Below are 25,983 nucleotides of genomic sequence, written 5' to 3'. Positions count from 1 at the left end.
AATCCAGGTAGATCTTTTTTTCTATAGTTGTGTCAGAGCACTGCAGAATTTTAAATGATTGATGCATATGAAAATTGAAAACAAATTAAAATGTTAAAATAATTAAGTGTTTTTACCAGAAGCAGGCTATTTTTAATTATGTTATTTCAGCCATTTATTAGATCATCTTTTGTACATGTAGTGGAATATAAATTACACACACATAAATGCTGCATTGATTGACTTTCTCCACATTCATATAAAATTTGTCCTGTACCAAGTTGTCTGTTTCCATGATTATTATATAGATATCTGTACACATATTTATGTCAGATTTCGCTTACCTTTGTTTAGATTCAGTGCTATTCTCTATCACCTAAATTGTAATTTTATCAATTAAATTAAGATAGGAGTGGGCAGATGTGGATTCAAAATGTTTTTAAACTGCAGTCTCTTATTGTTGGCTCTATTGCCTAGATCTGATTGGATTCCTAAAACATTTGGGGGTCACAGATGCCCACCTACAAGGTAAAATAAGTGTAATTTTTACAGACGTTTCTGTGTCCTGATCTGGAGATTTTTAATTTCTTTATATATGTTGCTTTCTGGGATTGAGTACCAGAAGAACCAATATTGATTTTTTAAAAATATAAAATCTGAAAGTATAAAAGATGTAAACTTATGTAACTGTAGGAATCCATGATCTCTTTTAATTAAGCAGTGTGTGTGCAGTATTTGCAAGTGGACCTTTTACTCATAATAAATAAATAATTTATATTTAAAATACAGTGGTACCTTGCTTAACGATGATAATTGGTTCCCAAAAAATCGCTGTTAAGCTATTTCATTGCTAAGCGAAACATGGTTTCCCATAGAAATGCATTGAAAGCCGGATAATCCGTTCCAATGGGAACGGATTGCCGTCCTTAAGCGAAAATCGCCATAGGAAACATCGCTAAGCGAAACACGGTTCCCCAATTGAAATGCATTGAAACCTATTCAATGCATCTCAATGGGGGGGGGAATTACAACAAATTTAAAAAGAGTCGGAACAAAGTCAGATTAGTTTAACAAAGGGTTTATTAAGTGCACTTATGATTTCAAACATTCTAAACATTTTTAAACATTTTTAAATATTTAAAAAATAGCCAACATGAGGCTGTCAAAACCATCGTTAAGCGAAACGGGGACCCAAACTGTCATTGCTATGCGAAGCATGGTCCCAAACATCGCTATGCGAAAATCACCCATAGGAACCATCGTTAAACGGAGTGCAAGATCACTCCGAAAAAGTCATTGCTAAGCGATTTCATCGTTAAACGAAACAATCGCTAAGCGAGGCACCACTGTAACAGTCTTCAGTGCACAGTGGCTCTGGCTTATGCCTATTGGTTTGTGGTTAGTTCAGTAGTGAGGTACAGAAGGGTGCCTAAGCTGTCTCTGCTTTTAGTATTCCTTGCTAATTTCATGTTTTCCAATGCTTGAATATCAAAGTTACTATGCTTAGCATAAATTTTCTCAGAGTAGGACGTATTTATCTTGGTAAAAGATTTTTTAATGGGAGCTTTAACAGAAGCAGGTATCAAGTATTCTGTCATGTTATAAATAGTCATGACATGCTGAGCATTCTGGGAAGAAAGTGTAATTTTGGAGGATAATTACTATCCTTTCACTGACATTAATAAAATTATTTAAATAAATGGATGACACTTAAATATTGTCAATTATACAAAATCATGGTTTCTATAAATAATGAAAACTCCTGAAGATAATATTATAGACAGAGTAAAGTAGAAGACCAGTTTTGTGTGTGAGAGTTAAACTTCATCTATCTAAAAGTATTTTTCCCTGAATTGGATCATGCCCTATGATCTGCAAACCAATAAAGGGCTGACTGGCATTTTATGACATATGTTTGCCACAAGTAACTGACTGTAAGTAGTGTAAAATGCAATGAGAAGTTTATGTAAGTGTGCAGTTTGGCAACCTATTGCAGGTCCCGCAAACATATCCACTGTATGTCTTTGGGTGTTTGGAGATTTGTCTTTATAATATTCACTAAGGAACGCAACAGTACATGAGGCAAAGATTTCTACACCAGACACGGGTAATATGTAACTCTCCATATGTCATTGGATTGTATTTCCCAGAGATTGACACTAATGTATTGCAATCAATTAAATAATGGCATTTGCTAATTTCAGTGTCAATTTCAAGAGTGCTTGACTGAAATTTGCTTTTTGCATAAATGTTGCTTCAACAATATGTTAGATTAGTGATCATCAGAGAATGTGAGGTCTGGACAGGTTCAAGAAAGTCTGTTGCCCAAGTAAATTGTTTTGAACACTCAACAATCATGTCCTGCTTGAATACAGGAAGTAGTGGAATGTAGCAATGCTGTTGTGTGTAGTTTTTGGAAGAGTACATGCCTGGAAGAAGTGGGAGGGGAGGAGAATCAACTAATCTCCCTGAAGAGGATGCTCTGCCTCTTTGCAGGAAACACTGCAAGTGGTGTGCATGTGAGAGAAAGAGACAGAATCAGAGACTTGGGGACTGTATAAGAAAAAGATGAGATGAGACACAAGTAAATAACTGAAGGTAAAAAGACAAAAAGGTGATTTTTTTTCAGCAACTGAAATCCATTGCCCTCTTCCTTGTTGGAAAATTTCATGACTGTTGTTAATTAGAGCAGGGAGGAAAAAAAAAAGTGGTTTTGCTGGTGTAATTGAGAGTGGATTTTTTTAAATTATGTAGATGTTTCCTTCAGTCCAAACTAAAACAGGGACAAATAGGAGTTTGGGAGTAAAATCGCCTGTGAATTGTTTTGCCTTTATTTTATTTATTTATTTATTTATTTTGCCTGAACTCATACAGTTGTAGTGTAGTAAAATATGTTTACAATCCAATGAAAAATTAATGTTAATCTACAATTCCCCTTTCAACATAGATGTAATTTGTTTAGTAAGTTTAGTACATTCATGGTTAACGTTTCCGCAAACTTATCAGTCCTTGGCGGTCCCCATGGCTTGTTGTGGATAGCTATTCCCCATTGGGTATGCTTGCTAAGGTGGATGGGAGTTGTCATGCAACGACATCCTGAGAACCACAGGCTTCCCATAGCTATGGATTACATTAGTGGATGAGTTCATTGGGTCCCTAGTTTCCAGAATTTCAGAGTCTAAAGATGATATATTATGAGATAGTAAAAAGAAAGCACACAAGGCATTGTTTCTATTAGGCCCTCAGCCTACGGCTTCCTTTAGAATAGATAGATGAGAAAGAATAGATTTAGATCAAAGGAATACTTTGTAGGGAATGACTGGCTATTTATACCAGGGGTCCCCAACCCCCAGTCCGCAGCCCGATGCCAGTCCGTGGGCTGTGCAGGACCAGGCTGCGGAGACAGATCTCCTGCCTCTGCACACATGGCGGGCATGGCGCACTCACGCATGTGCATGGATGAGTAGGCGCCTTTGCAGATGGGCATGCCCCACTCACTGTGCCCTGCTCAACAGTGAGGGCACCACACCCATCCGCGAGCAAGTCCCACTCACCGGTGCATGTGTGTGAGCACACCATACCCGCCCGTGAATGTGCCACCCCACTCCACGCACAGACCCCATCCCCCCAACCAGTCTGCAGTTCCAAAAAGGTTGGGGACCACTGAACCACTGATTTATACTACAGAAAATATGAATTGGAGAATTTTCAAAAAGAGGGCTAGATCCAGATTTGTGATTTCATAAATTAGCACAATTTTCCATATTTTCCTCCCTGGTATAGCCTTTCAGTCTCACTCCTCTTGGTGAAAACATTACACAGATCAGCAGGGAACTCTGACAAAAGGGGTGTGCTGTAAAGCAGAGAGGAGGGAGATCTGCAAAAATCAGGTGGAATGAATCTGTACTTATTTACTTAAAATATTTTAACTCACCTTTCTCCTTAAAATTAATTAATTAATTAATTAATTAATTAATTAATTAATTAATTAATTAATTAATTAATTATACCCTGCCCATCTAGACTGAAGTCTACTCTGGGCGGCTAACAGTAATAGAATAAAAACAATATAATAAAATAAAAAAACAACAGTAGTAATATAGTTCAAGATGGAAAAACTATTCAAGTGATGACAAGTGGGAAAGCCTGCCTAAAGGCGAGGGGCCACTGCTGAGAAGGCCCGGTTTCTTATTGTTTCTCTCCGGGCCTCCCTCAGCGTTAGGTCCCTCAGCTGCCCTTCCTGACTAGAATGACTGATTTGGGTAGATCTAGGTGGAGGAGACGTTCCGCTAGATTTCGAGGTCCTAAACCATTTAGGGCTTTATATGTCGTCATTGACACTTTGAAATTAATGCGGAAATGAATGGGCAGCCAATGCAAGGTAGCCAGAGTGGGGGAAATATGTTGATGTTTTCTCACCCCAGTAAAAAGTCTGGCCCCCGCATTCTGCACCATTTGAAGCTTCCGCATCAGTCTCAAAGGTAGCCCCATGTAGAGCACGTTACAGTAGTCTAATCTCGAGACTCCAAGTGCATGGACCAGAGTGGTGAGTGCCCCAAGGCACTCACCACTCTGGTCCTTAAAAAAGACCCAAGGCAGCTTACAATTAAAATATACTGTTAGTAAAAATGAGTATACAATACTAAAAAAAATCAATGAATATAATACCAAAAATGTAAGCAACACCAAAACACATTCAATACAGTAAGGTACAACAATCCATTTTAAAAAAACCATTTGGCAGCCATTCATTCAGGGAAAGGTCTTTGTCTGCTTTCAGAAGGATAATAAAAATGAGGGCAGTCTAGCTTCCTGCAGGAGGAGCCTCTCCTTAGTTCATTCTCTCCACTGGCTTCATTAAATAAATAGATTTATCAGTCACCTGATTGTCTATGAAGACAGGTCAAGGAAACCTGGTTCTCTCAGTTTGGCTGCAGTGCCTAAATCTCCATGTCCATCTCTGAGTGTTTAAAATCTGTATTAATAATTGAATAATAATACATGAAATGTTCCAAACACTTTAAAAGTGCTACATGAATGCTGAGAATTAACTATTATATTATTTAATATCTACATAATGGACAGATATTCTTCATGTGCAACATTTTCCAGCAACCAGAAACAATGACACAGGAAAAACTGAAATTGTTTTAAGAAACGAATGTTCTGCCAGGCCTATACACATCCATTTCTCTCTTCAAAAAAACTTTCATTCAGAAAAGCAGTAGAGTGTTAGTAAGAGACTGGTCCAGAATTAGGTATCTCTTTAGAATGTTTTAAAAGCAATATTACAAGAACTGCATTACTGCTGGCTTTTGAACAAAAACAGTAATGCTGGCACAAAGTTGTTTCTGCTTGTCCCGTTTTCTGCATTCCTGCTTTAGTTTTCATGTTGGAATGTTACTACACTTTGGTGCCTTACAGTTTATCTTGTGCTTGTCTTTGCAGATCTGTACAACCTTGTGTCTTGTCTTTACTTGTGGGCCATGAAAGTGGATGTACAATGTTTGTTTGTTTGCTCTGTCCTGAATGGACTATTGCAACTGTACTTTCTTTTACTGCAATTTTCTCATATGCTTTTGATAATAATTATTCCTTTCAGCTGCTTTACTTTGTAATTTAATTTTTCAGGTTTGTTTGAAATTAGTAAGTTTTTTACAATTCCTCACCAAGCATGTCCAGTTCAGCTTTAAAAAAAAGGGGGGGGGGAGAAAAATAGAAATGAAACTGGTGTAAAATACAAATGTTTAATGATAAAAAAAGTAGCAGTAGTTCTGAATCTTTGTATAATTTAATTTTAGAAAACTTCTTTTAAAAATTGCTGATTTGTTCAATCAGTTTGAATTACTGGTTCTTCTCTAAGAAAACTTATGCTATTCAAGCATTTTGGGTGAGAGTTATCCCTATGGAGTTGTGCATATGATGGCTTAAGCCTGCACTTCCCTGAGAGTACAACCCACTAGGTAAAAAAATTACCTTTGAGTAAATATACATAAGATAAAGTTACTTAGTTGCATGTTTCAAATTATGGGGACTTCCTATCATGTATTCATGCAGAGAGTCTGTTAAGTAGAATTTCATCTTTTCAGACCTTTTATCTGAAATCTCTAGCTAATTCTTGTACCTTTTTTTTTGGCACAATGGTGTGTAAGTAATATTTCTATTTAAATAGCATCTGTTTTATTGGGACATTTTGTCCTTGCTAGAAAATTCAGATGAGAGGCTGTACTGTAGCGATGCTGTCCAAATGGTATTCATCTGTTATTTTATTCTTTAGAATAGCGTGTGCAATTAATAATAATAAGTAATCAGTGCGATTTGGCTGCAGCTATAGTGAGCTTTAAAAAAAAACGCCCACAAAAACTAGTTTCTGTTTGATTTTGGAATCCTTCTGATTTTTAGACTGGAGACTGGGGCGAACCATCAATTACTTTACGACCTCCTAATGAAGCGACAGCATCAACACCAGTACAATACTGGCAGCATCATCCAGAGAAACTCATCTTCCAGTCATGTGATTACAAAGCATTTGTAAGTTTGCCAGCTTCAGTTTCCTTTGTGAATAGCCAAAAATTTCCCAATTTAGGACATCATGTTTTATCATCTCTTTCTCTGCCTAACATAACTGTAATCGTGATGAAGTCCTTTTTCTAGAACCATAATGGTTTCAATAACAAGTTATGAAATGCAGAAAGAAGAGTTACAAGTCTGACCTCAATAGTAAGAAACATCAGCAGTCTCAGGCATAGCCAGAAAGGAGCCATTGGAAGGACCATTAAGAACCATGTAAAATCTCAGGTCCTTCAGTCAATTCTCAACCTGCTGGCGGTTCCAATCTGGCCATGCCTCCTTCCACCTATTACCATAATATGTTGGTTTCCAAGTTTTTGTATAGATTCTACCAACTCCCCATTTTTTAATGGATGAAATGTCTCTCCTGAGCTTTAGTTTAGTTACCTCCAGTAATACCTTTAAAGCTAAAATTTCTTCTGTCCCATTCTTTTAACTTTTGACCCCAGCAGTGGCCTGAATTTGGCCCTTGGGCCAGAAGGAGTCTCTACTTTAATGTAGCACCCTGCTCTCTTTACAAAATAGCAAAGCAGAAACATCTGGGAAGTTTATGAGGAAGAAAAGAAGAGGGCAAGAGCTTTTTCCTTTCTTGTCCCCTGTAGGTACTGAGCAATACACTGCCTCATTTGGATAGAACTGTCCTGCCTGAATTTGTGCAAGTCCTTTAAAACTCTATCTGAGCCACTGGTCATTGCTATATTTTTTGTGATCAGCTACTGAGGCAATTGCCACACTGACTTTCCGTTATTAGTCAGAATGACTAATTTTGTCACTATGTATGGGAACACTTCCTTTTATCTTTCCTCTTGCCAGTCATGACACGAAGCAAAGAATATTATTCCTGTTTTATGAATGATGTTGTTTTAAATGATCAGACCTATATTTTCCTATACATGGAACTCTATACATGGAACTCCTATACATGGACTCTATACATGGAAATCACCAGATGGGCAATATCGAAATCAGATTGATTACATTCTCTGCAGCCAAAGATGGAGAAGCTCTATACAGTCAGCAAAAACAAGACCTGGAGCTGACTGCGGTTCTGATCATCAGCTTCTCATAGCAAAATTCAAGCTTAGACTGAAGAGATTAGGAAAAACCACTGGGCCACTCAGGTATAATCTAAACCAAATCCCTTATGAATACACAGTGGAAGTAAAGAACAGATTTAAGGAACTAGATTTGGTGGACAGAGTGCCTGAAGAACTTTGGATAGAGGCTCGTAACATTGTCCAGGAGGCAGCAACGAAAACCATCCCAAAGAAAAGGAAATGCAAGAAAGCAAAGTGGCTGTCCAACGAGGCCTTAGAAATAGCAGAGAGGAGAAGGGAAGCAAAATGCAAGGGAGATAGGGAAAGTTACAGAAACTTGAATTCAGACTTCCAAAGAATAGCAAGGAGAGACAAGAGGGCCTTCTTAAATGAACAATGCAAAAAAATAGAGGAAGATAACAGAAAAGGAAAGACCAGAGATCTGTTCAGGAAAATTGGACATATTAGAGGAACATTTTGCGCAAAGATGAACATGATAAAAGACAAAAATGGGAGGGACCTAACAGAAGCAGAAGACGTCAAGAAGAGGTGGCAAGAATACACAGAGGAATTATATCAGAAAGATGTGGATATCCCGGACAACCCAGACAATGTAGTTGCTGACCTTGAGCCAGACATCCCGGAGAGCGAAGTCAAGTGGGCCTTAGAAAGCCTGGCTAACAACAAGGCCAGTGGAGGTGATGGCATTCCAGTTGAACTATTTAAAATCTTGAAAGATGATGCTGTTCAGGTGCTACATTCAATATGCCAGCAAGTTTGGAAAACTCAACAGTGGCCAGAGGATTGGAAAAGATCAGTCTACATCCCAATCCCAAAGAAAGGCAGTGCCAAAGAATGCTCCAACTACCGTACAATTGCACTCATTTCGCACGCTAGCAAGGTTATGCTCAAAATCCTACAAGGTAGGCTTCAGCAGTATGTGGACCGAGAACTCCCAGAAGTACAAGCTGGATTCCGAAGAGGCAGAGGAACTCGAGACCAAATTGCTAACTTGCGCTGGATTATGGAGAAAGCCAGAGAGTTCCAGAAAAATATCTACTTCTGCTTCATTGACTATGCGAAAGCCTTTGACTGTGTGGACCACAACAAACTATGGCAAGTTCTTAAAGAAATGGGAGTGCCTGACCACTTTATTTGTCTCCTGAGAAACCTATATGTGGGACAGGAAGCAACAGTTAGAACTGGTCATGGAACAACTGAGTGGTTCAAAATTGGGAAAGGAGTACGGCAAGGCTGTATATTGTCCCCCAGCTTATTTAACTTATATGCAGAATACATCATGCGGAAGGCTGGACTGGAAGAAACCCAAGCCGGAATTAAGATTGCCGGAAGAAATATCAACAACCTCCGATATGCAGATGATACCACTCTGATGGCAGAAAGTGAGGAGGAATTAAAGAACCTTGTAATGAGAGTGAAAGAGGAGAGTGCAAAAAACGGTCTGAAACTCAACATCAAAAAAACTAAGATCATGGCCACTGGTCCCATCACCTCCTGGGAAATAGAAGGGGAAGATATGGAGGCAGTGTCAGATTTTATCTTCCTGGGCTCCATGATCACTGCAGATGGAGACAGCAGCCCTGAAATTAAAAGGCGCCTTCTTCTTGGGAGGAAAGCGATGACAAATCTGGACAGCATCTTGAAAAGCAGAGACATCACCTTGCCAACAAAAGTCCGAATAGTCAAAGCTATGGTTTTTCCTGTCGTGATGTATGGAAGTGAGAGCTGGACCATAAAGAAAGCTGACCGCCGAAGAATTGATGCCTTTGAATTTTGGTGCTGGAGGAGGCTCTTGAGAATCCCCTGGACTGCAAGGAGAACAAACCTATCAGTTCTAAAGGAAATCAACCCTGAGTGCTCACTGGAAGGACAGATCCTGAAGCTGAGGCTCCAGTACTTTGGCCATCTAATGAGAAGAAAAGACTCCCTGGAAAAGACCCTGATGTTGGGAAAGTGTGATGGCAAGAGGAGAAGGGGACGACCGAGGATGAGATGGCTGGACAGTGTCTGCGAAGCAACCAACATGAACCTGACACAACTCCGGGAGGCAGTAGAAGACAGGAGGGCCTGGCGTGCTCTGGTCCATGGGGTCACGAAGAGTCGGACACGACTAAACGACTAAACACATATTTTCCTAAAGCGTTAAAAGTCTGTCAAATCAAGCATGTATTTAACAGTACAGAATTAGGCCACCATAGGTACTATTAAAAACTTATTCAGATCTTAGACCACATACCTCAATGAGAATCCTTACGTCTTTAAACAGTCCTACAATGTTGGGTTCAGTCTATCAACATTTTGTACATATTTATTGTTATAATTCCGTCAAGTCAGTGTTTTCTTGAAACACAGAACAATGAGCTAAAGGTCATCATGGCTTCCATTTAACACATTTATTTTACCTAATAAAAATGTGCCATGTACATCTTGCAGGTCATCTAACTATATAATAATGTGCCAGTTTTGTACAAACATATCTTTCTTTTTCATTCATTTTTCTCAAGATGGCAATTACAGTTGTTTCTCTTTGAAATGACAATTGCAATGTTTGCTGTTACACATACTAAATTAACAGGACACTTTCCATTTGAAAACCTAATAATATGAAATATTTATGTGGAAGGGATAAGAAATGTAGAATCTCCTAGGTCAGAGACCTTTGTCCTTTTAGATGTGTTTATTCTGTAACAAAAAGCAAATTGCTTGTTTGTCATTTAAGTATTTAGGTTCCATGCTGGTAAAAGAGCTAAGAGGTACAGAATCGACGCAGGATGCTTGTGCAAAAATGAGGGTGAGTGAAACAAATATCCTCCATATGAATATAAGTGGTGAAATTGTCATTTTCAATTGTATTATATTTTAAATTCCTCCTGGTTTTTTTGCATTCAATCAGGAGTGAGCAGGAGGTAAATTAGGCTCTACTTGTAGACCTCTACATTATTTATAGTATATCAGCCAGAGATCACAGACATATAAGATAACCTGTTGATGTTGTGCTAATGAAGAGCTTCGTGGCGCAGTGGTTAAACTGTTGTAGTACAACCAAAACTGTGCTCGCAACCTGGAGTTCTTTCTCAGGTAGCCAGCTCAAGGTTGACTCAGCCTTCTATCCTTCCGAGGTCAGTAAAATGAGTACCCAGCTTGCAGAGCTGTGTGTGTAGCCTTCATAATTAACTTGTAAACTGTCCAGAGAGTGCTTTAAGTGCTATGGGGCAGTATATAGGCAGCACACTGCTTTTCCTTAATTTAAATCCCCTTTAATATTACCTACTCAGTTTCCATGACAAAATGGCACAAACAAATAGTACTATAAAATGTGTCCTGTACTTCCTGAATGTTGAGAAGTCCAGTGGCATCAGGTAAAATATTTCACGTAGGTAAGAGCAGCAGTAACCAACAGGACAGTACAACAAATTAAACCTCGGGTAGCTGCTGTATGACAACAGAAAGGAGGAGAATTTCCATCTTTGCTCTTATGGTGCTGGAAATCCTGTATCCCACAGGCAGTGCTTCTTGAGTGGTGACTGTAGTTCTGTCAGTGCTGGCTGCTCTTAGTTAGCAAAAGCCATAGATGGATGGATGTCTAAGCCTACCGACAGTATCTGTCAGTTTTACAAAGATTCATCTTAGCCCTGTTCTGTTCCATCACTCCTCGTCAATCTGTTTTAGCATCCACATTTTAAAGTAGTCTTTTCACAAAATTTGCATTTTATCCTAAAGCATGCATTGAAATCTATGGTAGTTATGGTAGTTTTTTTAAAAAAAATAAACACGTAAGAACTGTATCTTAAAATTTGAAGAAGTTCAAAAAATCCCTAAAAGATAACTGTGTTCCATTTTGGAGGTGCAAATAAAGCTGACCTGATTTGAAAAATGCAGACCCAACAAAACTATCAAGAATCTTTAGAAAGCACAACTGTTCAATTCACTGTCTACGGCACCCTTGCCCGTAGCGCCTAGCACCAAAAAAATGAAAGTGGGAATGCACTGGTTGCCATGCATTGGCTGAAATCCTTTTGTGCAGTTACATAAGGAGCGTAACATTTGGAAATATTTATTTATTTCAGATATTTTTACCCCTACTTTCTCCTTAAAAAGGACCCTAGGCAGCTTACATCAGTAATAGACACTATTGAAAGCTAAAAAATGAGTATACAAAGGTGGATTTCATTATTTAAAGCTAAAAATATAAAATATATTGTTTTATATAAAATTAAAACAATAAGCATACAAATATTAAAAAGAATCAAACAAATAACACTCAAAGATCTATACTTTATTTTGCAACAAGGGTCAGACTCTCTCAAAGTGCCACTAAGTGGGATGTAACCTCAGCCAGTCTGAATTGATGCATCCAGTCTGTCCGACTATCCTTGCACTAAAGAACTACACATTTTATGCTACAGAGCAGTGTTCTCCAACCTTTTTGACACTGTGGACTCCTTGGGGAGGACGGCGTCCACATGCAGGTGGGCGGGACACCCCCTCGCACACATGCGTGAAGGGGCAGGGCTTGCTTTTGCGTGCATTCATGTGCATGTGCGAAGGGCGGGGGTGCTCATGCAGCGCATGCACATTTGTGTGCATGCGTGAAGGGGCGGGGGAGCTTGTGTGGCTCGGGTCAGCGTACAGGGGAAGTGTGTGCGGGAGGATGGAAGATCTTTCTCTGCACCCCAGTCTGGCCAAGACTGCGGACCGGGGGTGGGAGACCCCTGATATAGAGTGTATCCTGTAGCTCAGAGGCCCCCAATCTCTGGTCCGTGACCCGCACCACATCCACATGAGCATGCCACGCCCCCCAACCGGTCCGTCGTTGGGAAGCACTGCTGTAGCTCAGGTCTATGGATAGAAATGTCTTTCCTGGATGATGGCAGAACTTTCTACCAACAGACCTTTGATCAGTTGTCTACTCTTAGCATACACAATAATAAAGTTGCCTGCAACTATGAGCAATTTATTGTTGCATATTCTTAAAATGCATATCAATTTTTTAATGAATTTATATCCCATCGTCTAAGTTATTCAGTTGTCCAGAGAATATAAAATATAATCCATCAGTTCCTGGGTTTACTGAGTGTACACAAAAGGGGAGTGAGACTATTCTTCCTCCTTTGCTAGTATGCAGCTGTATGCATCATGCTGGAGACATTTGTGCATCTAACCTAATTACATCTAGCTCCTTAGAGCCCCAGTGTATAGGTTGATTGTATATGGGAGCTGTCTGTTTAGAATTACTGTGACGAGACTTTTGAAGACAAGATATGGTCATTGTAAAAGACATCAGGTTTTAACTACATAACAATTAAGAATTTTTTAAAAAACTAACACTATTAGTATAACTGAGTATAATTAGTACAATCTGGTTAGTCAGTATCAAAAAATTGTTTTATTCTCTTCTTACTATAGGAAGAAAAGCTTTTCTCCATATCCTTTGCACTGTTTCCATAATTTCACTTATTCTGAGAAATGGGATATTCTGATGTATAATGTGGATCAGCCTTTATTTCCTATTTCCATATAGACACAGGTAGAACATTACTAGGTTGGGAAAAAAATTATAGACCAACATTCATCATTTTTCTTATTTGTTTTTCATTTCAGAAGTCAACAGAACAAATGAAGAAAGTCCCTACCATTGTTTTATCAGTCTCTTATAAGGGAGTAAAGTTTATTGATGCAACAAATAAGGTATGTTTGACTCGATTACTCGGATATTTATAACAAAGCTGCTCCATATTCATAGGCATCCTTTCCTGTGCTGTTCATTGAGTGTTTCAATTCTATATATTTCCAGGCTTTCCAAGACATATTTCTTACAAATGATAATACTTTTTTTCTGTTGTAAGTTCCATCCTTTCTAGCAGCAGAATTACCTCCATTCATATGAAATGTTCTCCTTCACATGAGGTAGTTGCAGAACACCAAGAAATGGCAGGATATTTACAGAGTTTTCTTAGCATTTCTGGGACCCTGAGAACTACTTAAATGTGAATAATGGAAGATGCCTTAGATAACAAGGAAGGAGCTCACGTTCTCGCTCTTTCAGTGTTAGCATTGATCCATCAAAGACCAGGTCAGCTTCTACAGGAGGAGTAGCCAGTGTTAGTTGTTTCTGCTTGTTATCCGATTTCACATTACTTAGCAGAAAATAAGGGAGTGACAACAAAATTTTCTCTGTGCATGACACACCTTTGTAACAGGCCCTCTTTCCATTCTGGCTCTATAAATGCTTGCCTATTGAAGCACTGCTGTCCTTTAGCTTGTATTTCTGGCTACCTGATTTCTGCAGTTCCCTTTCAGTGTTGCTCTCTGTCTTTACATTCCACCTATTCTCAGAACCACGTAGTCAGCAGAATCCTATAGGAATTATCATAAGAATTCTCATAATTCTCATATTACCATAGGTAATGAACTGCCCTCTTTTGGTCATGTGCCAGATTGCACACCTCAGAGGTGGTCTGGCACCCTGTACGTTAACTGCAGGTAGCTGTGGTAAATTACAAACCTTCCAGCCCATTCTTTGGATGTACTCAGAAGAAAGCCACTGGTAATGGTGCGGCTAAAAAAATACTGTAAATAAATAAAATAAATAAAGCCAGAGGCCCAACTAATTTACTTTCATATGTTCTAGAGCCTGGATCCGCAGTAGTGGTTCCTAATTTCTCTTTGCTTTTAATGTCACTGATTATTAAAGTGGTTGTTCCTTGCTCCTGCAGCCAAACCCTTTTGGCATCTACTGGCTACACACAGGAAAGGGGTATGGCAACTGCTGCATAAGGGAATGTGCCATGTGGGCCCATTGAATCAATGGAACTTATACATAAGAATTGATTCGCCAAATCCCCACTGATTCAGTGAGCCTTCTCTAGTTGTGATTTACTACTGGTCTATAGGTGACCAAAATCCATTGCCCCAACTATCTCTAGGTGAGTTCAGTTCTGGTTTGGTACCAACCTGAATGAGTAAAGGATGCATTTGGAGTTCTCTTAACTACTGTCAGTAAAGCATAATAGCAAAATCTGAAATACATAGGCTAAACTTTCTTAGCAACAGGAAACCTTTAAAATTTTAGGATTATAATAGATTAAAGGAAGACAGAATATTTTTAATCAAAGATTTCTATTTCAATCAAAGATTTTTATTCTTAATAGTCTAAGAAGATGGGTGCAATCTAAGTACAGGGTTTTTTATCCAGCTGTAAACATGCTGATCGCCTGACATGTTTTGTCTCTTTCTGAAAATTATGAAGTTATCTTATTCCAAAACCAGAACAATCATGTCTTTTTTTGATGTAAAAAGATACTATGGTGTTATAATCATCTCCTACATAAGTTCGTTGTCCATTTAGTTAAGCTCATATTCTACGACTTTTTATTGTTTCAAAGTAGTTGGACATAAGTAAAAATACCTATTTTTCTTTTAGATAACAAGCTCTGAACTGTACATTAATTTAGGAGTCTGAAATCAAGGTTGACTACCCTCCAACTATAGGATGAGTAAATCAAGTTAATGAATGCTGTTCCTTACAATTTACAGTTGGCCACTGGTTATTGGCTATTAGTCCTTAAGTGAAACAGAGCACATTTTTGACCTTGAATGATGGATGGACCATTCAAAAACCTTCTGGGAAACTTCTGATCTTGATTATTAAATTTATAGCCCTTTGACCAATGTGATAAGGTTTTATTTTCCAACAGGTTTTAATGTAAACTGGCCTATTCCTTTCATGTGCATTAGACAGAAGTTATTGTAATATATTTGTGTATGTGCCTTTTCTTAAGAAAGTAGTTGTGTGATCCTCCAGACAATTTTAAACAGTAACATCTATAAACCCTAACCATTGACTATGCTAGCTTTAAGGCTGATAGAAGTTGTAGGCCAAAAAAACATCTGGAGACCTTGGTTACCTATCTCTGACTTAATAGGTTGATTTTTCTTTTTCACATCTCCAAATAATTATCTCTTAATAAGCATTTTAAGATGCTCTTCATTTGGCATTTTGTAATAAAACATCTTATTCTTATACTGCTTTGAGAGAGCTCAGCTAGCAGTTTCTCAGTAGTATCCTTAACAATTACAATAAAATTAAATCTACTTTCTATGCCACCCAGAGTAGACCTTTGGTCAGGATGGTCGGGGTATAAATCTAATAAAATAAATTAATTAAAATCAATTAAAATATGTGGCAACATATATCTCTTTCTATCAAATAATTCATGGCCCAGTAGCTTAATGTAAGGAATGGAACTTTGTTGTGTTCTCACACTGATCTCATTACCACCACCACCCTCTCTTCCAACTGTTTAGGGCTGTGGTTGTTCTGTGGCTGCTAGAGTAACACAAGCTCTAATCTTTTCAATGGTAAGAGTATGAGCACCTAGTATCACTTCTTCCACTGATGTCACAAACATCATATTCTTGTAACATTAGCACAGTCATGATCCATACAATGCAAACGGCTATAGCAACTGCAGGTCTAGCACTGGGTACGTCACTTCTCATGAAAAGCTGCATGAAAAGTTGATTTAAAAATTTGTATCTCCTGCAAAAAATGAATAACAACTTGCATTCCACTAACATAAACTAATTGCACTGAGATTTAATATTACCTCTCATTGGATCAACACTGGCCAGTCGCTTAATTGCTTTTATTGAAATAACTTGTAAATTTGATGGAATTTTGTGACATGTTTATCGGAATTGGAAATGACACTGATTTTTTCTTGCTTTTTAAAAAATAAAATAAGAGTTAACTATTAAGCTATTTGACCTAGTTCCAAGATCTGAACTGAAGCCTTTACAGTTTCCCTTGAGAATTGCCACTTTCATACAGGGAACTAGAAATACTGTAAATTAATAACAAAAGTGTGCCACAGTCCCTTGAGAGATCTCAAATTCTAGCAGACCTTTTTGTGAACCAGAGCTCACTTTAAAATATACATTAAAACTATGTAGTCAAATGAGTTTTAAATCCAGCTTCTAGTTTTATGCAAGTATTCTTTCTAGTTCTAATGCCTTCTGAGAATTAGAGAAGTGTAATTCTGAAAATCTCATTTGTTCATTAACAGCACTGTTAACATAGTCTATCCCCTTCGGCAATACTTTTACTTTTATTTATAGGAAACTGGATGCCTCCATTTTAGTATCACTGTTGATGTGATAGCAATCTGTTTTTTTTTTTATTCAGCAGTTCTGAGAATAAGAACAAAGCTATTAAAATGGAGAAATAGTATCGGGTTTTGCCCAAAGTAGCATAAAATTGAATGGATATTAAACATTACTGAGTTTAAAGATCTTTACAAATTAGTGCTTATTAAGGCATAATCATTAATTTGATTGTGGTTCTCTGAAGAGAATGCTTTATGCAGAAATAATAGCTTAAAAAATGTTCCAACCATTTGAGATAAAAGGATTTAATTGTGGGATGTTGTTTTTACTATTTTTCCTGTAAAACAAGTCCATGGATTCAAATTGTGACAGCCTGCACTATTCGTTGTTAAAATAGATGGCTAAAATAATGTTTGAATGAGTTTTCTTGAGTATTTATATCTGTCAAGAAAGTCCCTCAGAATTGATTTATCATTGGAAAGAGATTAAACATAGTACAGGGATGGCTGAACATAGACGACCATCCTGATTCCAACAATAAGCTTTAATTATCTGATTAAGAACCACTTTAGCTAAAATCATATGTGTTTCAATCCTGCAGGGCCAGTTATGGATTATAGTAATGTACAGCATTCTTTCTGCTGTTACTTTCTTAGCCTAAACAAAACAGGGTATTCATGGCTGTTACTTGAAATAATGTTTATGAAAGATGAAGGTATTGGAAGTATACATCCTTTCTTTTTAGGTTTATGTCTTTCCTTTCCAGTTATACTAATCTAAACAGCGTCTTACAACTCATTTAATTTCTCCACATGCTTGTTGCCAGAAAGTTTTTGCACTTTAAACTGAGATGAGTTCTCATGTTTCTTCCTATATTAATAATCCTTATTCTTAATTAGAGAACCTCAGAAAGTACCTATTGGTGTCACTCACTCTTCTAGCAGGATAGATCTTTCACAAGGAATTGGGAAAAGGTTTCCTCTTTCTATCTAAAGGGGGGAAAATGCTCATTTATTGAAATGTAAATGTTATTGGTTATTTGTTTCAAATATTTATACAATGTATTTATTTTAAATATTAAATAAAAGCAAAAACAAATTTTCAGCAGGAATAAATACAAGACACCTTTGTTCTTTATAGAGCTCATGATCCACAGTGATCCCCACATCCTATTCCATCTGCAGAACTGTCAGGATTGTGGAGAGTTACCAGTTCATGCGCAAACATGGAAAAACTACTTTCATTAATCTTTAGTAATCGCCATTATCAGATACAGTAAGATTGTAAATTGTGGTTCCAATCCTAAATTTGCACACTTGGGAGTACAATGATTGATTGGACTTTGAAATGTACCATTTTCTACTTACAGCTGAATTTAAGTGCAGAAACTAATCCTTAAATATTTGGCTAGTATGTTACCGATTGGACTGATATTAATAAGGTTTGCATTGGTAACCCAGTCTATAATTACTATGAAATACTCTAGTATTTATCTCTCGTTGTCCAAAATGTCTATTACATTGTAGGTAAATAACTGTTTATTGGGCTGTTTCTATACACATGTTAACATTACAATTTATTTTCCCCTTGCATTTAGAATATTATTGCTGAACATGAGATTCGTAACATTTCCTGTGCTGCACAAGACCCTGAAGACCTCTCTACCTTTGCTTACATCACAAAAGACTTGAAGACAAATCACCATTACTGCCATGTGTTCACAGCCTTTGATGTGGTCAGTCTATAAAGAATTTTGCTATGTGATTTCTTTTTTTCTTTGCCGTTGGGTGATGTGGACGATATTTGGAGTAGGAAAGTTAATCAGAGTTAAGGCATTATATTTGTTAGTGCAATTTCACCTATGATTAATGTTCCTCAGGACTGACTTGGGCATCTGCCTAGATGGTTCTAACTTACTAATTATTCCAACATGTGAAATTGCTATAAACAAACTTATTTTCCCTCTGACTTAAAAATAAGTTTGGATTTAAGATGTCATTTTGGATCTGGTCCTCGTATTTCATTACCAGTGAGAACTCAATCAGATGGGCTTGTGTTGGTACAATACTGAAGACAAATACCATCCTGACTAGTAGGACTTCTAAAATATGTCTGTTTCACTGAAACAAATAATTCAGTAGTATTCCTAAATAGGCAATTAAGAATTCCACATACAGTGGTGCCTCGCAAGACAAACGCCTCGTGGGACAAAAAACCCGCAAGACGAATGGTTTTTGCGATCACTGTGGCGCCTTGCAAGATGGCTTCTTTTATGGCTGTGCTTCGCAAGACGAATGTTTTCTTGCAAAGCACATGCGTTCCTATGGGAAACCGCTTTTCGCAAGATGAAAATTTCGCAAGACAGCGCGAATTACATTTGTTTTGCGAGGCACCACTGTATTCCAGATGCTTGTAGCAGTATTTGACTTCCCTATTCATTTTAAATTGACTCGGACATGAATCAAGATATTTTCCCCAAAACTGGAAAACTGCTTATTATTAATGAGCCAATCCATCCCCCCTCGATCAGCCATTTAATCAATATAAAGCAGATAACAGATTTCAAATTAATTAAGTGGCTGTTCTGCAGGCTCATAATAAAACTTGGCAAAATATGTTGTACATGGTTTGCAGAATTTTATGCTTGTTCTTTGCCCTGTTGTTTTCTGGATCACAGGCTCCATGCGCAATGAATGACTGATGTTCACACTCTGAACATACTGGGTGCATGTTTGGGATGTGTTCAGTCAGTTATGTAGTCTGCAAAGATTATGCATGAATAAAAAGGTATTAATAGGTATTAAAAGTCACTTCTATAGCCCTTTCCAGAAATAATACTGTTCTACATGTGGCATATTCTGTGTTCTGAGACGTATGTCCAGGCTAACTATAGTTTTAATGCTATTATTTGTTGCTGTTCCAGAATTTAGCCTATGAAATAATTCTCACATTGGGACAGGCATTTGAGGTAGCCTACCAGTTAGCACTTCAAGCACGAAAAGGAGGCCATTCTTCAACTCTTCCTGAAAGCTTTGATAATAAACCTACAAAACCAATTCCCAAACCACGTGTTAGCATTCGAAAATCTGTGGTGAGTAAGGAATGTGCAATATATAATTCACAGACAAAGTTTCTTGCTGCTTAGTCTTCATCTTGATGTAAATTTATGATTAAGAGAGGTATTTACTTGACATATGTTGCACTGGCTCTAATCCAAAGGGTGAGATTTCTGGAAATTCAATATATTGCCTACTATTGGACACATTTTACAACTTGCAAATTCATGTATTTAAGACATTCTTGAAGGCTAGCCTAACGGTGCTAAAGTTGCTTATTTTCCCCACTGCGATTTGTATAAGAAGCACTTCTAAGTCTGTAGATGCAATTTAATAGTTCTTTATTTATTTTTATTTATTTAAAATATTTCTATCCTGCCTTTTTCCTTAAAAAGGACTCAAAGCAGTATTAGGTGAAGACTCCATCGATCCATCCTATATGAATTAGAGGAACAGAGGAAGCAGTTTTACACAGAGTCATACTGAGACTAGCCCAATATTGTCAATTCTGACTTGCAATGGCTCTGTGTTTTCCGACAGTATTCTGTTCTAGCCCTATCTGGAGATTCCTAGTATTCCCTGATAGTCTCCCATCCAAGTACTAATCAGATCCAACCCCACTTAGCTTCTAAAATCAGATGAGATTGGAGGTATGTTCAGGTTGGATGGTAGTCTTCACCATGAGAGGACAACTTAACACTTTAAAACCATATTTGAAATTACCAAATCATAAGCTATAATAAATTAATTAAGTATATGGTTAAATTAATAAATATTGAAATAATAAAATTCAACAAATGAAGAGACCACAGATAAAACACCACCTTTGGTAACCACTGAAAGACAGAAAGGGGGCCACCAGTGCTTCATGGGACATAGCACCACCTCTGAGAAAACTGTCTCTTTCTGTTATTAACCCTCCTATAGGATGCAAGGCAAAGTGTTTCACCCTGATGTAAGTAGTAGACAGGTTGGCATCAGAAGAGACTATTGTCTCCCACCCATGGACAGTATATTGTAGTACAGAAAGGGAATGCTAGTTTGTCTGGTGGAGCTAACTCTATCCATTTAAAACCTCCATGCTTGTCGGGTATAAAGACTGCTGCTGCTCCTGTGGGGCACAGGACAAGGGCAGGAGGAGGGGAATTCTTGCCCTGTGGAAAACTGAAATTGCCTTATTCATGAAGAGAAGGATCTGCTCTCAGGGCCATTTTTTTAAATCTATGAAAGCCAAATAAATTGCCTTTCATTGACGGGGCTTCTCACTTGAATGCCTGCTGGTGGGAGCAACAATCACCAGGAATGTATTGTGAGGGGAAGTATTTTAATTGGTGTAGATCCCAGTGTCTCAAAGGGAGATCTGACTATGGTTGTGAGGACCATATTCAGGCTCCACTTAGAGGACCAGCAAATTGGGTATGATTAGAGCAGCTGCCTTTACTTAACAACCAAAGTGCAAGTTGTGAGGTCAGGAGGCTCTTACTGGTGTCCTCCAACACCAAAACTAGGATTGACATCTGTCTCTTGGAATTAGCCCACTTGAGGCCTCGTAACAAGCCCTCCTAGGGAAATTCTAGTACTTCTCTGACTCCCATTCCCAGGGATCCCTTATGGCAGCAATCAAAGGAGAGCTTTCAGTTCTGGCTTTTTAGTAGATGGCATCCTGGAAGCCAGCGTGGCATCAGCCACCTCTGAGGAGTAGCCATGCTTTACTGGCAGTCTATGCTCAAACTCCAAGCAGACAGCTTGAGGAACCTGGATTCTTGTGTTATATTGAGCTCTGGTGGGCAGGGCTGGTCTCATTGGTAGGGTAACAGTTTTCATCATTGTTGTTTACAGGGCTATGAGAATGGAAAACTAAGAGCATCTTGGCTACTCTGAAGTTATCAGGATGATACCTTTTTTCTGTTATTTTTGACTGTCTTGTGAAGGAAAAGTAGACAAGGAAAAGTGTAGAGTTGGCTTTTGGGCCAACTTGCTGACATGGAGTCAGTGAACATGGTTCCCATGTCTAATATAAGACAAATCTGGGCAGCTGAGCATTCCTACCGATGATAAAGAGACCCAGAATGGCCTTTCTCATCTATGTTGCCATCTCCCTTATGACCTCTGAGGCAGCAGTCATTCTCTGGGGACCAGGCTTTGGCAGCTTAGGCATTCCTTCTGTACACTGAAGGTCCTTTTGAGGTGTTGTGCCTTGAAGGAAGCTATGTTGTCTTAGGACTGGCTGAATAATTAATGGCTTCTCTCATCAAAGGTCTAATCTGTTGAAGTTTCCAGGTCAGTTGTGTCTGCAAGTTAGCTTCTCTGATAAGAGGCTCTGATCTCTCTTGGGGCACGAACATGGTCCTGAGGGTTTGGTTTGTGTTTTCCAGTTTTCTGGATGGCTACAACACCTGGATCATCTAGCTATTTTTGCACCGATATTGGCAAACATTTACTCCAAAAATCCTGTCAGGGGAACAATAGTATGTCTTAATTACTAAATTCCTTTTGGTGCCTGGTACTGCCAATCAGTGAACCTGTGGAGGAATCTACCCCTTTTGAAATTTTTCATCTGTTTGATAGTATAAAATATTTATAAACCATATATATTATGGGAATAGATTATTTTCGTTAGTCATACCACTTTTCTGTCTACCAGAAAATTATGAGCATCTTGTGTAGGAAATTAATCACAACAAGTCTCTGAGGGTTCTTCCTCACTACTCTGGGCTGTAGACGATCATAGCTCCTTACACAACATTGCCAAATAAAATTGTGTTAATACAATGGAGGCAACAAAGAGCAGCTCCTGAGCTGTGCTCATGGCAGCAGTGTAGGCTCTAAAATGCATCCTAGCCCATGTTTGACTGACTGCATCTCTGGCCTTTTACAGTCACTCTTGTTGCCTCCATTAACAACTTCATACACAAACTAAGAACCAAAGGCACTTTAACTGTTACCCTTCAGCTTACATAACATCACTTGTTCTAAGCAACTCACAGATCTTATATACCATTTCCCCAGCCATTCAGTTTTCTTTTCAGACCTTCAGGAAAGTCTGAAAAGTGTTACTAAGTGGACATGACTGAATGTATTTAGAAGTTTAGCGACTGGAAACCGAAGTTCAAATTCCAGCTCTCTGTGGGTTTGCAAGGATCCTCGGCTGATCCAGAGTTTTGCTTTTTCCACCACCACCTAAAATCTATCATACTGCCCAGGTATCCTTCTGTTTCCTAATGTCAGTTACCCTTGTTTTTAATTAATGACTATTCATTTTAGTTTTTATTATTTTTTACAGTTCATTTCTTTAGGTCTGTTTTTACTATAGACAGTACTGTGATTTTTTTAAAGAGGACAGCATTAGAAAATGTTCTTAAATAAAATAAACTCTAGCTATTTAAATGGGTTACAGCGATCAAAAAGTATGGCAGATGCCATTACCACTTGATGCTTTGAACAAATGCAAATGCTGACTTCCAAGCATGTACCAAAACCAAATGAGGAAATATACCTGTATATGCAAATAGGTTTTGTATATGTACTTCCTTTTCCAACCTGCTGGGGGTGCAGATGCTTAGCCCACTTAGGAGAAAATGGTAAAAAATTTATTGGCTGAACCTTGACCTTTGTTACTGAGCAGCTGATGTCTGTTGTTAATTGTTTGATGAAACTACATACACCCATATTTGGATAAGCTATACAGGCAAGAGAAATTGACGTGATCTTGCAATCTGTTCTTCCAATTAATATCTTAAAAATATGACATCCTTGTGCTATTGAGCATGCTGTGGTGTTGGTAACATTTACTGTTATATGAGTGTAACTTCAGATTTCATTTAATACAGACAGATCTTTTATTCCTTCATCCCAGTTCTAGAAGGGGACTAAAAATAATGAATCAATGTCTCCATGGATTATCATAGTAAAATAGAATATAGGTTATAGCCCCAGGAAAGCAATAAATGTAACATGCTGTGTGGATAATGCTGGCAGTGTGACCTAGTTAGAGCAAAGTTTTAATGTTCAGTAATTACATGAGATAAAACACATCTGTGTTTCTTTTGATTTGTTTCAAAGCAGATAGATCCCACTGAACAAAAGACTCTTGCCAACCTACCATGGATTGTAGAACCAGGACAAGAAGCTAAAAGAGGAATTAATACCAAGTATGAAACCACAATTTTCTGATAGTGAATTGTCCTCTATTTCTTGTTGTGCCTTGCACTCAAAGCAGTCATAGCACAGCCTTTCCTTGACGGCAACTCTTCAGTCTAGTAGAGGGGAAGACTGCACTATATGAGTGGCCTTGAAATTAGCAAAAACATAACAATGAGGAAAAAAAGGCTGCTGGTCATTTCTGGTGATTGTTCCTCCTTGCCGCATTGACAGAAGAATGACATGGGATGAAGACTTTCCAATTACAGCCCACAAGAGGAGTGGGAGATTGTTTTCACGCACGCACTTCTCTTTGGACTTTGCCACAGTGCTTTCTTTGATTTCATATTCTAACATTCTAATTTTACAAAGGTGTCTACCATTAATGCTGCTTAGTAATACAACATTCTGTTGTGTGTTGTTTTTTAATTTAAAACATGGCAGTTTTTACAATTTGAAACAAACCCAGATTATTTAATATGCTAGTTCAAAACTTTTACAAAATCATGGGAGTCATATATAAAATAATCCTACTGTTCTAATATATTTTTAAACATTCAAAATGTATTAGCATCCCTGATATGTTATCTGCTGGTTTTATATAATCTTCATACCATTTAATCCTGTAGAGGAATGAGGTTCTGTATAGCTGTGTGTCAAAGAATCAAGAGTTTTATGAATGGTTTACAAAAGAGAAAATAATAATAATGCATGAAAATGCACCTTGCATTAATTATTTTTGTGGGATAGAGGAAAACTATAAGTATGAATATTTATGATAAAGAAAGTCATTAACTATTAATAGAGTTTGGGTTTATTTTAAAATAAAATAAACTGCTGCTGTACTATTTGCAACAGAAGTAAGAAGAGGTAGCATCAGTATACTAGATGGATGATTCACAGAAGCTGCCCAGTGATTGCACTACTGGTACGCGCAACTGTACAATTTTTTTCAAGATGATAGCCATGAGTTTCAGTTTTTAAAAATCTGAAAGATGGTTTTAATCACAAACAAGAATTTTATCAAATTTTATGTCTGAGAAAGTTGGTTTTAATGAAAAAAAATTCAATTCAAAATGTTTTTCCTAAATAAAAGTTACAAATTCCAAAGTAATAAATTATTTCCATAAATCCTGTTGAACATTAGCTTGACATTTGAATTAATAAAATGTCCTTAATTTTCCTTTGAAGTATTTTAATTTTTTAATGTCTTTGTGGAATATTTGTATAATAACATTCTGTATATTTCAGTGGAACTGAATGAATTATGAAGTAAAACTATCACTCATAGGCGAAAAATGGCATTTAATGTATATTCTATCAAGTCAAATTGTGAGTCATTTTGAACATCATTATAGAGATATTGATGAGTAGTGTGGTTGACTTAATGTTTTTTATTATTCTTTCATATTTAACTGAAAGGATTCAGTTACTCTTAACTGAATTTTTAACAAAATTGATAATGGAACTTGATTTAAAATTGAAAATTGTATATGGTTTAGTTGAACCTAATCATAGCGCTGAATGACAAAAAAACCCTTTTAATACAGTATTCAATTTACTTGAAACAATCAGCTCCTTGTATATATTTTGCCTATTCATTGTTCATATGTATGTAAGTAGGCTGACAGTGAACACTGACAAATATAGTACCAAAAGGAACACTGTATAGGAGAAAAGTAAATAGTAGCCTCACTGCAACAAATACTTCTATGTAAATATGCTTGGGCTTCCAGTAATAAATTTTGTAATTTTTGTCATTATTTATATCCTATGAAAGCACACAAAATAAATTGGAAGTTGTACAGTTAAGTATTGGCTTCTGTTGAAACTTGGCTGCTCTGAAGTGATGACTAATGCAATTCAATGGAAAGCGTAATGGTCTGATCCTGTGAATCATTTCATTGAATCAATATCCTGTCAGGTTTCACTTACACCTATATTAAAACAATGAAGTTTTGTGGTTTCTGAATATCTAACTAATATTTATTTGGCACAAGCTATAGTGAACTGCAGTCCACTGTATAAAATGCACTACAAGATGATTGTCAGAATTTAGCAGTAGTTCACAA

General features: G+C 37.5%; 1 protein-coding gene across 22 annotated transcripts in view; it reads left to right on the top strand.

The window, feature by feature from the left end:
• ANKS1B (ankyrin repeat and sterile alpha motif domain containing 1B) overlaps positions 1-25,723 on the top strand; it is a 456,219-nt gene extending 430,496 nt beyond the window's left edge. For 15 of the 22 annotated variants that reach the window (XM_078376055.1, XM_020803323.3, XM_073000237.2 and 12 more), the window contains 6 exons: positions 6,382-6,510; positions 10,327-10,398; positions 13,209-13,295; positions 18,313-18,450; positions 19,639-19,806; positions 23,834-25,723. In XM_078376055.1, coding sequence (XP_078232181.1) covers positions 6,382-6,510; positions 10,327-10,398; positions 13,209-13,295; positions 18,313-18,450; positions 19,639-19,806; positions 23,834-23,944 — 705 coding nt within the window. In that variant the 3' untranslated portion in view covers positions 23,945-25,723. The remainder of the gene's footprint in view (positions 1-6,381; positions 6,511-10,326; positions 10,399-13,208; positions 13,296-18,312; positions 18,451-19,638; positions 19,807-23,833) is intronic. The other 7 variants (XM_073000244.2, XM_073000236.2, XM_078376061.1 and 4 more) reach the window with 2 other exon arrangements.
• Positions 25,724-25,983: the final 260 nt, after the last annotated feature.

This window comes from Pogona vitticeps, chromosome 5, assembly GCF_051106095.1.
Source record: "Pogona vitticeps strain Pit_001003342236 chromosome 5, PviZW2.1, whole genome shotgun sequence".
Classification (NCBI taxonomy): domain Eukaryota; kingdom Metazoa; phylum Chordata; class Lepidosauria; order Squamata; family Agamidae; genus Pogona; species Pogona vitticeps.
Note: the sequence above shows the minus strand (reverse complement) of the source record. Positions and strands in the feature narration are given on the sequence as shown.